This window comes from Fistularia commersonii, chromosome 21 (assembly GCF_037954325.1).
Source record: "Fistularia commersonii isolate RoL2024-O1a breed Wild chromosome 21, RoL_Fcom_v1.0, whole genome shotgun sequence".
Classification (NCBI taxonomy): domain Eukaryota; kingdom Metazoa; phylum Chordata; class Actinopteri; order Syngnathiformes; family Fistulariidae; genus Fistularia; species Fistularia commersonii.
The window spans coordinates 5,012,234-5,028,748 of NC_141304.1; the positions used below are offsets into that span (position 1 = coordinate 5,012,234).

Consider the following 16,515-nt stretch of genomic DNA (forward strand, 5'->3'; position numbering starts at 1 on the left):
ATCCAGAGACGAAATTATCAGCTTTGAACACATTTAACGCTCTTTTTTTTCTCAAATAAAATCATTTTTATTTTGAAATTTGTGTGAATGACGAAGGTGGTGATTAATGTTTGTAGTTATTCTTGTAGAGACAAAGTTATCAGCTTTGAACACAATTTAACGCTTTTTCCCCCCAAATCGAATCATTTTTATTTTAACATTCTTGTGGATGACGGAAAGTAGTGATTAAAGTTTGTAGTTATTCTTCTAGAGACGACCTCCAGAGACGAAATTATCAGCTTTGAACACAATTTAGCTTTTTTTCAAATCAAATCATTTTTATTTTAACATTATTGCCGATGACGGAAAGTGGCTATTAATGTTTTTAGTTATTCCCATCACATTGGCTGGAGTTTAACCGGAAGTGGAATGAGGGTGACAGTTGGGACGGCGCGAGCGAGCCCTCGGGAACCAGGAAGTTGTGTGATGTTTGGAAGTTTACGTTTCTGTATTTTTTTTAACTTACGTTTATATTTTTCTCCAAGTAGCTGGTGGAGAGGTAAGGGGTGGGGTTGAGGGGTTAGAGGGAGGAGAAGGAGGAGGGAGACGGGGAGGAGAAGGAGGGGGAGACTGGGTGACCCCCGTCCCAACCTATGACTCACGTGCAGAGGCGGAGACTCTAGATCGGATTCGCCGCCGGAGGAGCGTCCCGTCCCCGGCGCTCTAAGCTCCGTCCGACCGCCTGGAAGGAAAAAAAAGAAAGAAAGAAAACGAGAAAGAATAGCGCCAACCGTCGCACCGGCTCAGTCTGAACCTGAACTGCGTTTCCCTCCGCGAGTGCGCTCCTCGACTGCCATGTGAGCTGAACATGGCCGGGACAAGGTAGGGAACCACCGCCGCACGAAGTTTGCCCGCTGGTTCACTGCGCGGCCGAGGGGACACCCGGGGGGACACCCGAGCGCCACGCCGTTCCACGCACACTTTGGAGCTATCTATCGAAAGTTTATCCATTTCATTTGTCAAAGTTCACATAATATAACTTCAAGCTAAGTTAAAAAAAGCGAACTGGTGGAAAACACGAGTTTTTTCCCGGGGTGTTCGCTCAATGTAACTTTAAATGTTATTAATCATATATTAACGAGAAACACGTCAATGGATGGCTTATTTACTACTCAGCTTTGGGAAATGTTCCCAGGGTGCAACGAAGCTCTCAGCTGTGCGGGAAGCTTGTAGTATCTCCACACCGCCTGACGCATGTTTTGACTTCTCTTAAAGCGCAGGAAACCTTTGCTGCGGTGAAGAGAGTAATAACCTAAACGGAAGCCAAATGGCCCACACACACACACACACACACCATTTGTTTCTCACTTTTTACTAGAGAATCGTTGCCTCACTTCATTGTTTGATCTCCACATAGTGGATTTCTCGTCACCCTAACTACCCCAGATGTGCGTCGTTGTTGCTTTTTTTTTAAACTCGTGCGTTTCACCGGGTTCGAGGAGTTCACTTCCTCCGACTTTATTGGCGCACTAGAATGGTATTTTTTAAAATGTGTGATTTATGTACCCTGAAGCACTTGGACCAGACATGCCATCCTGTCCCGGATGCAGCAATTGTCTCTTTCTGTGTGCTTGTCCTAGCAGGGAAGGTCTTGAAACATGACAGCCTGACAAAAATAGTCTCAGTAGTTTTTCCTGCTGCCTTAAATTTCTCCTCCCCTCATTTTATTTTGTGTGTGTGTGAGGTGCAGAAGTGACAATAGGATAAAGTCTCTGTGTTTATCCTGCAAGCTCATGAAATGAGGACAAAAGGAAGACAAGTGCATGTTCCAACAAGAGGGGCCTTTACCAAGTTTTCTTGGCAAAGACAAAGCAGGATGTCCATCCTTCATGAATTGACAATAGACCTGCCCGCCTGTTGCGAGGAAGTGACGGTGACAAAGCCCACAGCATTGGGCTCGGAGATAGGGAAAGATAGAAACGTCAGGACTGTCTGTATACAGCTTCCCCGGCCTCTGTAAACCGAGGTATGGAGGGGAGAAAAATCAAACACTCGGCAAAATACCAATTGAGTGCCTCTACCGTAAGTAGGAGTATGTTAACATATAGACTAAAGGGATCATCACTGAACCTTTGAATGTTCAGTCAGTTTACTATTGAAACCTGAAATTCAAAAAGATCTTTTGCCAGTCAGAGGCATCAGTCATGTTTTATGATACTATTAAAGCCAGCGTAAAAAATCACAAAAGACGTTCCTCGATGTATCAATACATTGGTGCAATCTTTGTTATCCCTATGACACCCTTTTCTTTTCTTTTCTGATATCTCACTGAAATTTCAAGTTACATTCGCGTTGGTTTCTTTGCTGTTGTATTGTACTGTAATCCTGACCTGTTGATCAGTACCGCTTAACACCAGCATGTACTCGATGGCCATCTGACTTGACTGTCTTTCGCCCCCCCCTTGACACACTAATAAGATTGAGGTCGGAACCTCCAAACACATTTATCTGTAGCTGTGCAAACACTAACATATTGGACTTTTTGTCTGGAGGGATTAAGGCGAGTTCGCCATACTGGCCCACATTTTTCTGACCCCCATTTTCAAGATGGTGATTGATCCTGACAGTGTATAGAACATTAATAACTTTTTAGTTTGGAATAGAATATATGTTCTATAAAGGTACAATACATAAAGGAAAGTTAACTAAGTCTCAAAAGTGGATATATTCCTTAAACAAACTCGTTCCAATCGGTGTCAGATTTTCCGCGTATTTGTCCTTTTACCCTTTTTTCAGAGATGATACGCAAACCTGAAAGTAACCAGGCTTTACTTGAATGGGTTACATGCCAGAAAGAAAAGTTTGATTGGATATTACTAAAGATCTTCCATGTTATCACCGCTTATTTTAACAGGTGTGTCTCCAATTTTTTACCAAAGGTATACGTGTCAGTGCGTTCATCGTACAGCTGGAGCTCAATTCAAACATCTGCGGAAAAGGCGCCTTTTGTCCAAGAGGCAGGCGCATCCCATAGATTCATCTGTATTTTTCGAAATTTAATTAATTGACAATCACCAGTTTTTGTCTGTTAGAGGCTTGCATGTTAAGTGTTTTGATGGCGTCATTGAAGTGGTGGCTTCAGCAGAACACTGCCAGTATTACCATAATTGCAAAGTTAATATATCTATTTATGCATCTAAATTCTATATGTAGAATAGTAAACCTTAATATTTGTTTCCTTTTATAAAGTAATGCACAGCATCCTTTTATTTGACTGATTTTGGTCTCTGTAGGCTGGTATCTGCTAGTGGCTGTATCTGTCAAACCCCTCTCTTGCATCACATGCAGAAAGACCTCAGAGGTAAATAATACAGCTGCTGCTGTAGAGTTGAATGTGAACTTAGTGAACTGGAACTATAGAAAAGAAATACATAAAACTAGCTCACTTGAGCAGCTATGCAAACTTCTAAATTTACAAACAACATAGTTAGTGCAACAATGTGGCGAAAGTCTTCTTAGAGGTGAAGAGATTTAGCTCCTTATTAAGCATAACACATGTCTCTCCACGTAAACAAAAAGTCCTTTGTTACAAGGGAATATCCTAATCTGTGTCCGTACCACTGATCCCCCCCAGTGAAGCTCTCCTAAATCATAATCCACCCCAGTTCTCCCTTCAGGCCCCAGCAGGCCAGTCGTTAACATCTTCACCAGGCTGTATATCTAATCCTGGTGGGCTTGCCGTCTACACCTTCACTTCCTCCGGAGGACAATCCGGGCATTTCTTTCCTGTGTGGCTCCTTGGTCAGCCGCTGACCCCCCTCTCACCCCGTAACTTTACCCCAGGATTAGATTGTGGTCTCATTTGTCATGTCAGCAGGGGGAGGATTTTGGGGGGGTGGTGAAGCCCCGAGTCCAAATGAAGTTAGAAACTGTTACTGATGGCAAGAGAGCGGGTCAGGAACTAACAGAAAGAATTTGAATTTACTTTTAATGATCACATAATACCTATTGGTAGTGCATATTCATAATACAATGTTTTGAAATGTCTGTGTGGGGTTATCAAGCCTCATTGCATTCTATTAGGTTTATTCATGTCTCTTGTTTGGACAAGTGACCCAATTGTTCTTTAACTGACAGCTGGTGGACCGGACAGGAAGGCAGGCTTGAATGTGATAAACAGCCTGATCCCACCGTCAGCCTCCCCCTGCACATGTTCATTCTTGTCCAGGCTCATCTTTCCCCAAAAGTCTCCGCAGCAGGCCCAGTGAGCATGGAAGTGGGATTTAGGGAATAACAGGGACTCCTTTACCATCAGAAATTTATTTTACCCATTCACTAATCAGGGTCTCAGTTAAACAGTGACTGTCGAGCCAGGCGGTCCAGAGGCCGGAAGTTCCCAGAATTTTTTGTGAAAGCGGGAGACAACAGGATGGTGGGACCAGACAATACTGTTCATACAGAAGTGACAAAGCTCTGCTTCACTGTGATTGGGCTGTGGGCGGGTTACGGCCAGAGAAGTAACATTCATTTCTGCCAACACAGGAATTTTCTCCTGGAAGCCGTAGCAAGGTAGGCGCTGTTGTTTCGCAGCTTGAAGAATCGGTTTGTTGCAGTTGGTTTAAACACTTTGGCTGCGCGCAAGCGCGAGCTGGAAAGTGGCATGGGAAAGAACGGCCTTGCCGAAGTTGGCTGGACGACCTTGCAGGATCCAGTCTAATCCGGTGCCAACGGCGAAGGGAAACCATCCCTAGTTGTGGATTAGGGCAGCTGTTGAAAGAGGTCACTCCGGACCTCATATGCATGTCTGAGGCTCCTCCCCGCCGTGGCTCTGATTGGCCGGGCCCGTCTAGGTTGAGGGGACACAGAGAAAGTTCTCGTCGAGTGAAGTTGGCCCACTGATCTGACAATAGTCTGTATTGTCCCGCAGCGGCTTTAGAATAGGCAGTGTTTCACAGACTTTGTAATGCATATGACCGTGAGTTATCACAGGGCATTCTTGCCATCTAGTTAACCATTATTTATCAGTTCCTGGAGGGAACATATTTAAGTGTCGATGAGTCAGATAAGAACAGACATGTCTACATTTCTCAGTCACAGACAAATTTGTTACATTGTTCATTAGAAGCAAGTTGTAAAAGTGTAGGGGGAACCAACTCTGTGGCCCCCCCATCGTGAAGCTGAAATATTTGTCAAATAATTGAGTCATTCAAGTTGTGTTAACAGGTCTGAACTGAAACTGAAATGTCAAAATAATTTTTTCCAATTATATTCGTGAATGAAAAATTGTGGTTAAAAATGTGAAAAATTATGTGAAAAATATGTGAAAATTGCATTGAATTTTTCAAGATGTAACATGATTTTTCTATTAAAAATTAGCTCTGGTTGCATAAGGGGTTAATTGGCTTGTATTAAAGTGGAAAACACGACTTTGAAAACTCTCTGAAAGTGGTCAAATGGATTAGAAAAGGACTAAAGGTGTGGTTTCAAAACAGTTATTGTGGAATAAACTAAAAAATCCCAAGATCTTTTAACTCTGTGTTAATTATATTTTACACATTTATCTGCAAGCCCTGTATCATCTATTGATCCCATTTTGAATCTGCTGGAACTCTACACCCCTGGTGAATATAGCTCTGTGCACGGGCCTGTGGGGGATGACCGCTCACATAATGATGGAACCCGAGAAGATTCCACAATGTGATCAAGTGTGCAACGCTCCCTTTAAGGTTTTTGGAAATGCACGCAAACAAAACCAGACCATCTGGTTCTCGTGGTGAACAGTGTTGCCAACAACGCTGCTCCCAGGAAATACCTGGCGAGATGAAAGAGTTAATTAAAAAAAGGATATTTATTTATCTTTCTGAACTCACAAAGACATTTCCTCCAGGGAAAGTTCCTGTCCTTTAATTATAGGACTCAACATTATAGTAAATGTCAGAAAAGAAGGTATGGAATTAAAGGTGTGACATGTAATCGGTCCAATTAGATTGCAAACTATTTTCATGATCTATTTGTCACACCCATTCTCAACAGCTTGTCACATCGTCTTGTCATTTGGAGGTGAACCAGGTGACAGAGTGATTCACCCCCCTTCCCCCAACCCCCTGTGGTTCATCTCTATCCTCCCGTCCAAGCCTTGTTCTCTTTGCCAGGCATCGAGCTTTCCGCCTGTTTGGCCTTAACGTGCTTTTACTTGCCCCTCCCCCCCCAGAAAACCTGCTGCCCATGTGCCTGTGTCCGTTAACATAAGTCCGGCCCTGGCCAGGCCCAACACGCTGCGAAAGATGACCCCTGTAGCTCTATTGCGTATGTCAGCGTTTGACAGTTGAGGAATAGACAACTGCTGCTAAGAGGTGGCAGGATGTAGCGGAAGTGAGATGTTTGGAAGGGGAAGCAAGGTATTAGTGCACCAGCAGACACATTTGAAAGTAGATTTTTTTTTACATGTTGCAGACTTTACTTTGAACTCTTATTTGACTTTGTTTCCAGTTTATAAAATCCAATTTGACTGTCTTAAATGTCATTAGCTTCTCTGCCTCTGAAATGTATTTATTGAACTTATTTGTTTAGTTTGATATTTAGCTGGTGAGTTGGTTTGTTAGTTAGTTAGTGATAATGCTTAATTCTATCTGCCAAGCTATTGGTGAATAGTTGGCAGGGACCCTCGATCAAATTTCATGCTCCAGTTTTCAGACAACACAAGCAAAAGAAGCCCGAACAGCCACACTGAAATAAAGAGAAGAGTCATAACAAAGAACTGACCTGACAGATAGTATGAAGCTTCCTGGGGAAAGAGGAATTTTTAACAATTAAGTGATGCGTTGAGTGTCCTGTATTATTTTTAGAAATCAAAATGTGCTTTATGGCTCACAAACATTTTTTCTTTTGACAATAGCAAAATCAGAGTCATTACAGACATAAAACAATGTCATTTGGTAAAAACAAGAAAAAAATGTTTAATCATTACCATTTTTACAGTATAAGAAAAATTAGAAGTCAGAAAGGGACACAATATAACTTCACCAGGACCTTTACCATCTTAAGGTTGAGATATTTGAAAGAAGTAAGGCCATAGTGGCGGATTTTCTCTTTGAAACTGGCTTTGATTGATCGACTGTGGCTATTGCTTTCTGTGTATTTCTTTCTTATTGTAACCTTAGGGAGTCATAACTCTCTTTAATGGAAAGAAAATTTTAAAAAGTCAGTATTCTCAGTCCATGGTAAAACAAATGCTTTGTATTTGATGGGAATTGTTCCTCTATTATTTGTTCAAAATGTCATTTTGTGGTGAAGAGCCCTTATTCCGTATTGATACAAGACCTAAACCATGAGGAAAAATCTTTGAATTTGTTCACACAGCCACTTTAAGAAGGGGCAATTGTTTTTTTCCGAGCCCCAAACAAACAGTAAGACATGTAAATAATTTGAAATTGCAGTCATCAGAATGATAAATAATCCTTAAACAAATACAGCATGTGGTAAGAGAGTAAATAAATGCGCAGGCCTGTGGTTCTGGTTAAACTCAGAAAACAAGGTGAGCATTCAGCTGCCTTACTCCTCCAATCAGCTTTATGAGGGTTGCCGTGGGGATGAATGGAGAGTCAGTGCAGAAAGTTGACCACCAGAAGTCCATCACTCTATCACAGACCCAGCAGTGCTGTGGCCAGTTTGTATGCTGCTGAATTACATCTTGTTCGCATACACACGGACCAATTGTGTCACAAGCTTCATCGACCTCTGACCCCCTGTGACACGGCAGGAATGGGAGGTGTGAAACAAAAGGGCCAAAGAATGTGCGTTTGACAGGTGCAGAGCTTTTCTTTCTGTCATGTGCCCCCCCTCCCAGCTCTGTGATTGTTCTGGATACTGCGGCAAAGCACAGCACCCAGTTCAAACAGTGCAGACAAAGATCAAACCATACGCAGCTCTTACTTTCCAACAGAAACATTCAGGTCCCTTCAGTTTCAGCAGTGACAGGCGAAATTATGTGTTGTACTTGGAACAAGATTCGCTTACTAATTTTACCATCAACAACTACAATAGGAGTAATGTACTAGCTGACTGTTTTACTGTTGTTGTACTGTACAGTTGTGCTGTTTACCATAGATTTGACTTTTTCAGGTTCACTTCTGCTCTGACTGTAAGTCAGAATTGTCAAAATGTTTGTAATGCTGCAAATGTCCTGAGCAAATCTCGGAAACCTGCATGCAAGCAGAGGCATTAACTGGTGACTGTGCAGCGTGCAAAATTTACAATTCAGATTTAATGTTGGCCTCCTAGAACTGTTCCTCATCGGTCGGCTGAATCGGTCTGCGGCCACAGATCTCAGCCTGTCAGTTTTATGATTACACTCTTCCCTAGTCAACACTGCTGGAACTGCTGCCAAGTGCTTTCTGCTCAGTCCTTGTCCCTGCTCTTGTTTTACAATATTTAGATAAGCAGGTTGCCTAGTAGCCTCCCTGAATAGACTTTGCACATGGATAGGCATCTCATTTTTTTTCCAAATCACTTCTGTTACTCTGAGATGCACATCTCAGCTTGCTCCATAACAGTCAATTGTTTCTCGTTGCTACGAATAGTTTTGTACCTGTTCTGCTAGGTGAGTTTTTGACTTACTCCCCTTCTCTGCGGATAGCTATTTTAACAGCAGTATCTAAGCAGAAAGGATGTCTTATGTCTCTAAATAGGAAATAGCAGGTCTGTAAATATACCAGCCAGGGTGGACCTTGGCACTTGTTGATGCACTTGGAGAACAGAGTACTAAGTTTTCCCCGATGAATGGTAGCCCCTGTGTGAGAACTCCTAGCCTGCATTGGTCCACAAGGGACAGTGGCAAGCAACAACTCAGAAATGTCTGTTGTCAGAAAAGGTTAGAGGTTACCTTACTGAACCGCTGAATGGTAAATGGGAGCCGGGAGGACTTGACAGGCTATCTCGTGTCTAATTTTTAACAGGTTTATGGACAAATTATTGTGGTAATACTCTCAGTCAGCTTATCATTGCTCTGGCTGGGAATTGGGCAAGCTCCTATTTGAGAACATTCCATTTCATAGAGAATCAGCAAGTAGCACAGACAAAACACAGTGACAAACTTCCCTGTCAGCACTCATATAAATCATCAACAGTGTCCAGTTCAAACTTAGAAGATCAATATTTAGCATTTTTGATCATTTCTGAACACCGAATTGGCAGAAATTCAACCCAAATCCATTCAGCAGTTGTAGCAGGGCAATACTTCATTCTGGGAGTTCCATTCCATGATTCATTTGTATGGCATGGACCGTGATGCTAACTCGGTGTAGACATTAATCAAAAACCAAGTGACTCCTGAAAGGTTTGCTTCTTGGCAGTTCACCGTGGCAGACTTGTACAGCTTTGGAATAGCAATAGTTACAACCCACTTTCTCCTTGTCTTCAAAGTAGCTCAATCAAGGGCCAGAATGCAGTGCAACACAGGTAAACAGTAAAAATTACCAAATGGTCAGTGTCAAGCTTTTGTGTTATTGGCAGTATGATATCAGAGAATCTAAGTAAGAACCTGCGTTTTCAGGGTAGTAATAGATTTGATCTGAATGCAGCCTAAGTGGCCAACCATAACTGCACTAACTGTTGCACATATAATAATAATACATTTTTAAATCCCAAATTAAATTTACCATTGTAATGAGCACTATGCAAACTAAAATGACAACAAAGTGACCTAGTTGTACACAGGGCAATTATATTTCTTATATTTGTAGTACTGTAGAGTATTTGCACTGTACTGTACTAATGCCTTGTCAAAAGATGCCCCCCCCCCACTCTCAGAAATGTCCCATTTTCCTTGAATACTGCGAGCTCAGAAGATGTTCAATGTATTCGTCCATTTTTGATCTTGTAAATTTCCCACGTCCTAGTTGTTCATGCGCACTCTATGAATTTGTAAAGGCATACTATCTTTGCATCAGAAACACCACAACAGTTTTGTGCTATAAAGCAGCATCTCAGCCATGACAGGGTTATCAGGTAAATCACAACTGCTGTACTGTTGTTAAACATCTAAGTACATAGAGAAAACAATATCGTCTCTCTGCATGGTTTATCTTTCCCACAAAATCAACAATCACATTGGCATTTCAGTTTGTTTGAAATCTAAAGAGGGACAATGACACGAGGCCGCTTGCTGCCCTATTTCTAGTAAATGTTTTGTTCAGTGCTTGATGTTTATTGCTGCTGGGAAAAGTGCCATTTACATTTTGGCGGTCACTTCGAACAATGGGGCAGATTCCATGTGCTATATTTTGTTGTTTCCCTCACTCTGGGAAACTGGTCTCATTTTGAGTTATTTTTGGAGCTAGCAGTAAATTTTGGACGATAGATGAGGTATTTCTCCTTCAGAATGAGACCTTTGGCTCATTGGGACTTGGAATTGCAAGATGGTGGTGAAGGTGTTTCTGCACACATATCTGTATGTTCATGTGGGTGCCTGCATCGGTTTTGGCCACAGTCTCAATGGTGCCCTGTTTGCTGTGTTTTCTTTCTTTTTTTTACATTTTGACAAGCTTTATTTTTAGTTGCCATGAAATAACCATAGGATTCTGAATCTTCTCCTTAACCCCCAAAGGGACACAAGGATCCTGTGTACCATTGGAGAGCAGAATTGTGTATTTTGCGAGTCTCAAGGCATAGGCTTACTAAGACTTCCAGATCTTTAAAAAGTATGGAGACAAAAGATTTATATTCCACGCACAAAAGATTTATATTCCTCACAGATGTTTGTAAATAATGGATTTAAAGACAAATGAAACCCAATTCCAAGAATTGAATAAAAAGCCATATTTCAGAGAGTCTGCTCAGCAATACCTGTGTACTCACAGGGCCATTTCTTCTATGATGCCTCATAGTGTTACTTTTCAGTCCCTTATTTTCATGTATGTCATTGCAGAGCAGCGCTGGTGAAGAAAAACGTGTATGTGTTTGGGTTTGCTACAGAGTGGACCTGGGTGATTGCTCTGCAGCATACTGGTCTGCTTCAATTAGATTGATTTTCCCCAGAGGTAAATCAGGTGCCGCCTATAAGTCATACGTGTGTGTGTATGTGTGTGTGTGTGTGTGTGTCTGTGTGTGTCTGTGTGTGTCTGTGTGTGTCTGTGTGTGTCTGTGTGTCTGTGTGTGTCTGTGTGTGTCTGTGTGTGTGTGTGTGTGTGTGTGTGTGTGTGTGTGTGTGTGTTAAGTTAATTTTAGATCAATATAAAACATTTCTGTTGGAGATTAACTTCAGTGAGCCAGTGCAGACTGCATTCCAAACCTTTTATGAACATATGCAAGATGAGGTCTGCTGCTTTGGGTTGTTTGGATTTCTACTCTATACTTTAATGCCTCCTTAGCTTTTCAAGGAGCATCAAGTTGAGCAGGCTCATTTGTACTGTAGTACAGCAATTGATATATTTCACTAGAAATAAATAGAAATAGAAATAAATTTTAATAGATTAAGGACTTTTTTTATTTTGAAAAATAATGTAGAACTCTTTCGTTGGCTGGAAAATATTACATACCGTACTATCTGAGCTATAAGCTGCTACTTTTTTCACGTGCTTTGAACACTGCGGCGTTCAACAATAATGTGGCTAATTTATGGATTTTTTTGGGCTGACAAGCTTCATGCCACCAAAACGTTTAGTCCAGTCACATCGGACCAATGAAATTACCCTCAAATTCTGAGGCCGTTCAATTACGACACTGAAGAAGACGACTTACATGGTTTTAGTGCGCAGGAGGAAGACGAAGATAGAGATCTGCTGGAGAAGCAGAAAGCATGGATGAAAAATAGAAAATAGATTGATGGATGGATGGATGGACTTTTCCTTTTGTTATTTATTACTAATCTTTTTCATCAGCTGCGTTACAGGCACTATTCGTAAAAAAGAATTTCCTGTGCATATTTGTGGATGTTACCGGCATGTATTTAATTTAAAGTAAAAAAAAAAACTTTCTGTGTATCTGTGTAACATCTTTCTGTGTCATATGTCACCTGCTTATAGACAAGTTGTGGCCAATATATGTACACATATATTTTTTTAGTTGTTATATGCCGGTGCGGCTACATCCAACTACTATGGAGTTCTCCACATAGAGAAGTGATGTTTCAGGAAATTTCAGAATCTGACCTCCAGTTTCTCTTCCTGCTTATCTGGTTTTGTCGACAGAGCTCAGCAGGCTCACCCTCAGCTCTAACTGCTGTTTATTTACCCAGAGGGAACAGTCATGCAACCACTACACATTGTGCTGGTAAACGTGTTAGCCATGCCCCCCGCAGTTGACTCTTAAACTGAGTTTTCCTGTTGGTATGTTCCTGTACACTTTCTGGCACCTTGAGTCTTTTGATGGCTTTTGCAGTGTCATAGTTTCCTTTCTTCAGTGTCACACGTCCTCTTTCTCATAGTTAGAGAACATTACAAAATGCATAAGGTGGGACTGACTTGCCTTATTTTTCACAACCTGGAAATAAGGCACTGTCAGTACTCATCACCAATCTCTATATAATGCAGCAAAACAGAACCTTCAGCCAATAACAAATGCAGTCAGAATCCATGCCCGTGTAAAAGGACAGCCTGCGTGACAACACTGTTGCATTAGGTGTCATCCCACAGATTACAGAGCACTGGCATGCTATTTGATATCCCTTTCTGAGGCAACAGGAGACCCGCTTTGTTTAGACTGGCCAAAACAGGTAAAAAGCCATAATGGTGTGTCTTTTCTATTCAGTAACATGGCATTTCTCCGTAAAATAGCTAATATCATCTTTCTGCTACCCCATGTTTAACAGTGTATGCAAGATGGCCTTGGTTTAATTTTAATTCATAAACGAACACTGCAGTTTAAAAGAAGTACGAACATCTCAGGAATGAATAAGAAGGAATGCACCATGAAGAGATCAGTTTCTTTGCGTGGGAATGCTTCTTTGGAGGGTGGGGGAAGTAAGGGATGAAGGCTCTGGTATGTGTGGGGTGGTATTGACTGTTTGGCCTTAGCTCTGAATGCCCCATTATTCGCAAGGCTTCCTGCCCATCAAGTGTTGCGAATCTAATCAGGCTGTAAGTCATCTTCTAATGGTTGGGCCTCAATGTGGAGCCTTGTGTTTTTGTGAGAAGTCATACTCTTATCATTACTCTTCTACACTAAATCCAACCTCTGCTACGATAAAGACCCTTCTATACTATCTTGTTACTAAAGTATGATGTCCAAATCTCCTTTGTCATACTTTGTAATTCCAGGCATTTTCAAAGTCTGTATGAAAACACTGTACATGCTGAGTCCAGAAGGGTCAGGGTTATTTGCAGGGTCGGACCAGATGGCCTCCCAGCATTCAGCATTGCAATGCATGGTTGGACATTATGCGATATCCTCCTATATTGCCACTCTGTTCTTCTTGTGTTTACCTAGCTGCTAAAATCAACCTATGTACAGTTTGCGGTTGAATGTGGCACCAGATAAAAGAGGTAAGACTCATAAGTGATACTGGAAGAACAGAAGAACAGCTGTTGTTCCCTATAAGGTTTTGCCAACAGGCTGACACCGTAATCCTGGCAGACCTTACTGGCACTTCTCTGCATCTATTTCTGAGGCTGGGGTGCACAAAAGGTCGATTTAGAAAGCCTGCTACACACTTTGTGGGTATTTGGTAGACATCGGGGGTAGCATTATCCACGCTTAACTGATCCTAGAAGGTAGCCTGAACTAAGACTCTGCAACAAAAACAGCCATTACAGGGAGAGGGAAAATAACAAACAAACAAACTTTGTTCTTGAGAGTGCAGGGAATAGATCCAAACTTAAAACAGATTCTTGTGACACTAATTCTTCACCACTGACATTTTTTCTCTCAAAGACACCAAGTGTCTAGTCTTGCAAGGGCCCTCAAGTAATATCTCAAGAATTAGATGTGATTCTGTGGCTGTTTTTTGCTGGCTCAGGTCTAAACATTTTTTGTGATACTGGGCAAACCTAAAGAAGTTTAGCTGGCTCTCTTTCTCTACCAATTCCGTTCCCACGTGGATTTTCTGCACAGTCGAGACCTGTGTTAAAGAACTACATCAAAGGAGACGTACTAAGGCACATCTAACAGTAGCATGACCTGAATATACCAGCCCCTCTTGCCTATTTGTCAGACTTTAGGTAATCCATACCAGGTAGGATAATTCTGATTACATTGTTGCATGGATAAAAATGTTCCCTATTTCCGTTGATATTTAGTGAATGGTCTAGTTGTGTGTAAATTGTCACCCCTCTTAACAGTACATGTACATTCTTTGAACTGCTCTTCTTCTCTATTTATGTTTGTCCATCATTCTGTTTTGCGAGCCTCCCCTCCCAACTATCTATTTTTTTGGTTTTGTATTAGTTGTGCTGAGCTGGCTGTTGCCTCACGGTGATTGTAGTTGCGCTCAATGTTTTTTTGTGTCAGTGACACTCAGAGCATATGTTCCTGTTCGGGCCCTGCTGACTACATGCCGCGTGTCTTACTGAGTGTGTCCGCCTGTTTCCTTATACAGGAAAAAACATATAGGCACCAGCATTTAAGATACCATTTTTTCATTCAAAAGATTACATCACTCAGAAAGTGAACATGTATACAGATGGATCGAAATAGGGGACAGCAATTTGGACTCTGAGCCTCTCAGAGCCTCTCAGTGCCTCTCATGCTGTGTGACCTGTTTACTCCTTGTCATGTTAATGACTACTAAGGTGTAATTGCTCCCTGTTACACGTCACCCACAATTTGTTGCAATTTCAGCTTCTGACCAACTTTGTATTTTTGTCTTTGTTTTTTTTTTTTTTTTTTGTTTTTGTTTTTCATTTTTCAGCTCTGATTGGGTGGAGATTCTGGAGCCGCGCTCGCGTGAGCGGATGTATGTGAACTTGACCACTGGTGAATGTGGCTGGGATCCCCCTACAGGCGCTCCTGTCCGCCAGGCAGATGGTAATCAGTGGTGGGAGCTCTTTGACCCCCAAAGTGGGCGCTTCTACTACTACAATTCTACTGGGCGCCGCACAGTCTGGCATCGACCCCAGGGTGCGGATATAGTGCCCCTCTCCCAGCTGCAGGCTATGAAGTGCTGCAGTGACTCCAAGCGGGCAGTAGTGGGCGTGGACATGCATCAACATGGGACCACAGGGAGTATCAGCAGTGTAGGGAGCCAGGGCCACTGCAGCTCTCTGCCTGAGCAAGAACGAGAGAGCCCAGTTCCTAGAGGGCCAGAGACCAATGAGGAAACATCCAACTCAAGTTTGGACCCAGCAGCAGACCTCAGGTCGCAAGGAGATGGAAGCAGCACTGAATGCAGCACAGATGGCAATAAAGAACCACAGAGGTAAGCCCACTCAAGCCTGCAGTAGCCTCTACACTCAAGTCTGGAAAGGCAATTGGACTTTATCATTAGTAGATCATATTGCCAGGAAAAATATGATAGTCATCGCAGCTTGTGGCATAGTGAATCATAATGTCTTTCAAATCCCGCTGCTATGAAAACCAGTCGGATTATTTTGACTTTTGACCAGTTGGGCCAACCTCAAACTGTTTCTATTTTCATTCAGTTATCTGAACATTCCATATGTCCCATGTTTTCCTTTCTATTGCCTGCAAACCATGCTCAGTCATTTAAGCAAATTGTTTCCAAATGGGGAGAATGGTCAGTTATATTATAGAGCACAGCATTTCCCCCCTTTCGCAAGGTTTACTGTTGCAGAATGGCCCCTAACAGTAAGTCACTGAAAGACGGCATCATATGCTTTGCGTTGTGGCCTCAATGAAACCACCTTGCCTTTCCTCCAAACCAGATTCCAGACATGCCACTTCTGTTTCCTCTGGCACAGAGCCGCAGAGGGCATCTTAGTGTCTTCTCTGTGCACTCAGCATCACCCTGCACAGTTCTGATCCAATGCTCATTTCATGGTCCTGATACAACTCAAGGCTTCACGCAATCAAACACTGTAACTACTCTTATGGCTGATGATTTACATGGTCTCCCATGAGAAACACGCGAGAAAGGTTGTCTGGTTCGTAACCAGTAAAGCTACTACACTCCAGCTGCTGATAATGTAAACTGTACTTGGGCTCTTCCTTGACAAATCGGGTAATCTTGTACCTCACCTGGTGAGGTGCAAGAGGCTCTGCCTTGTGACCCCTCAATCCTATGTATTACATAAAGGTGAAGGGGGAACTAATTGGTTACCCAAGGTTGTAGAATGGCCCCAATAGAGGCCTTGCTCTGTTGCCTGTGGTGTGTGTGGGTAGGGTTCAAACTCCCCACAGGGTCCCACTCTACCCCAGTGACTCAACCTTTCCCAGAACCTTTTCTGTCTCCCCTCATAACAATGGACAGCTGTGTGCTTCAGGAAAGGGCTGAGGAGTCTTAAGCCCACAGGGCCTTGATACCTTACATAGCCAGATGGCCCATTGCCTGCTCACCAGCCTCAATCTCTTTGCCAGGTAATTGGATACCATCACAAAATGTACATAGCAGGAAGAATGTGACGGGTCAAAAATGGCCAAAAACAA

At 42.4% G+C, this 16,515-nt stretch overlaps 1 protein-coding gene across 2 annotated transcripts in view; it reads left to right on the top strand.

Moving 5' to 3' along the window:
* The first annotated feature begins 701 nt into the window (after window positions 1–701).
* arhgap46a (Rho GTPase activating protein 46a) overlaps window positions 702–16,515 on the top strand; it is a 34,059-nt gene continuing 18,245 nt past the window's right edge. For both annotated transcript variants that reach the window (XM_086167809.1, XM_086167810.1), the window contains exons 1-2: window positions 702–861; window positions 14,822–15,328. In XM_086167809.1, the coding sequence (XP_086023935.1) occupies window positions 848–861; window positions 14,822–15,328 (521 nt within the window). In that variant the 5' untranslated portion in view covers window positions 702–847. The remainder of the gene's footprint in view (window positions 862–14,821; window positions 15,329–16,515) is intronic.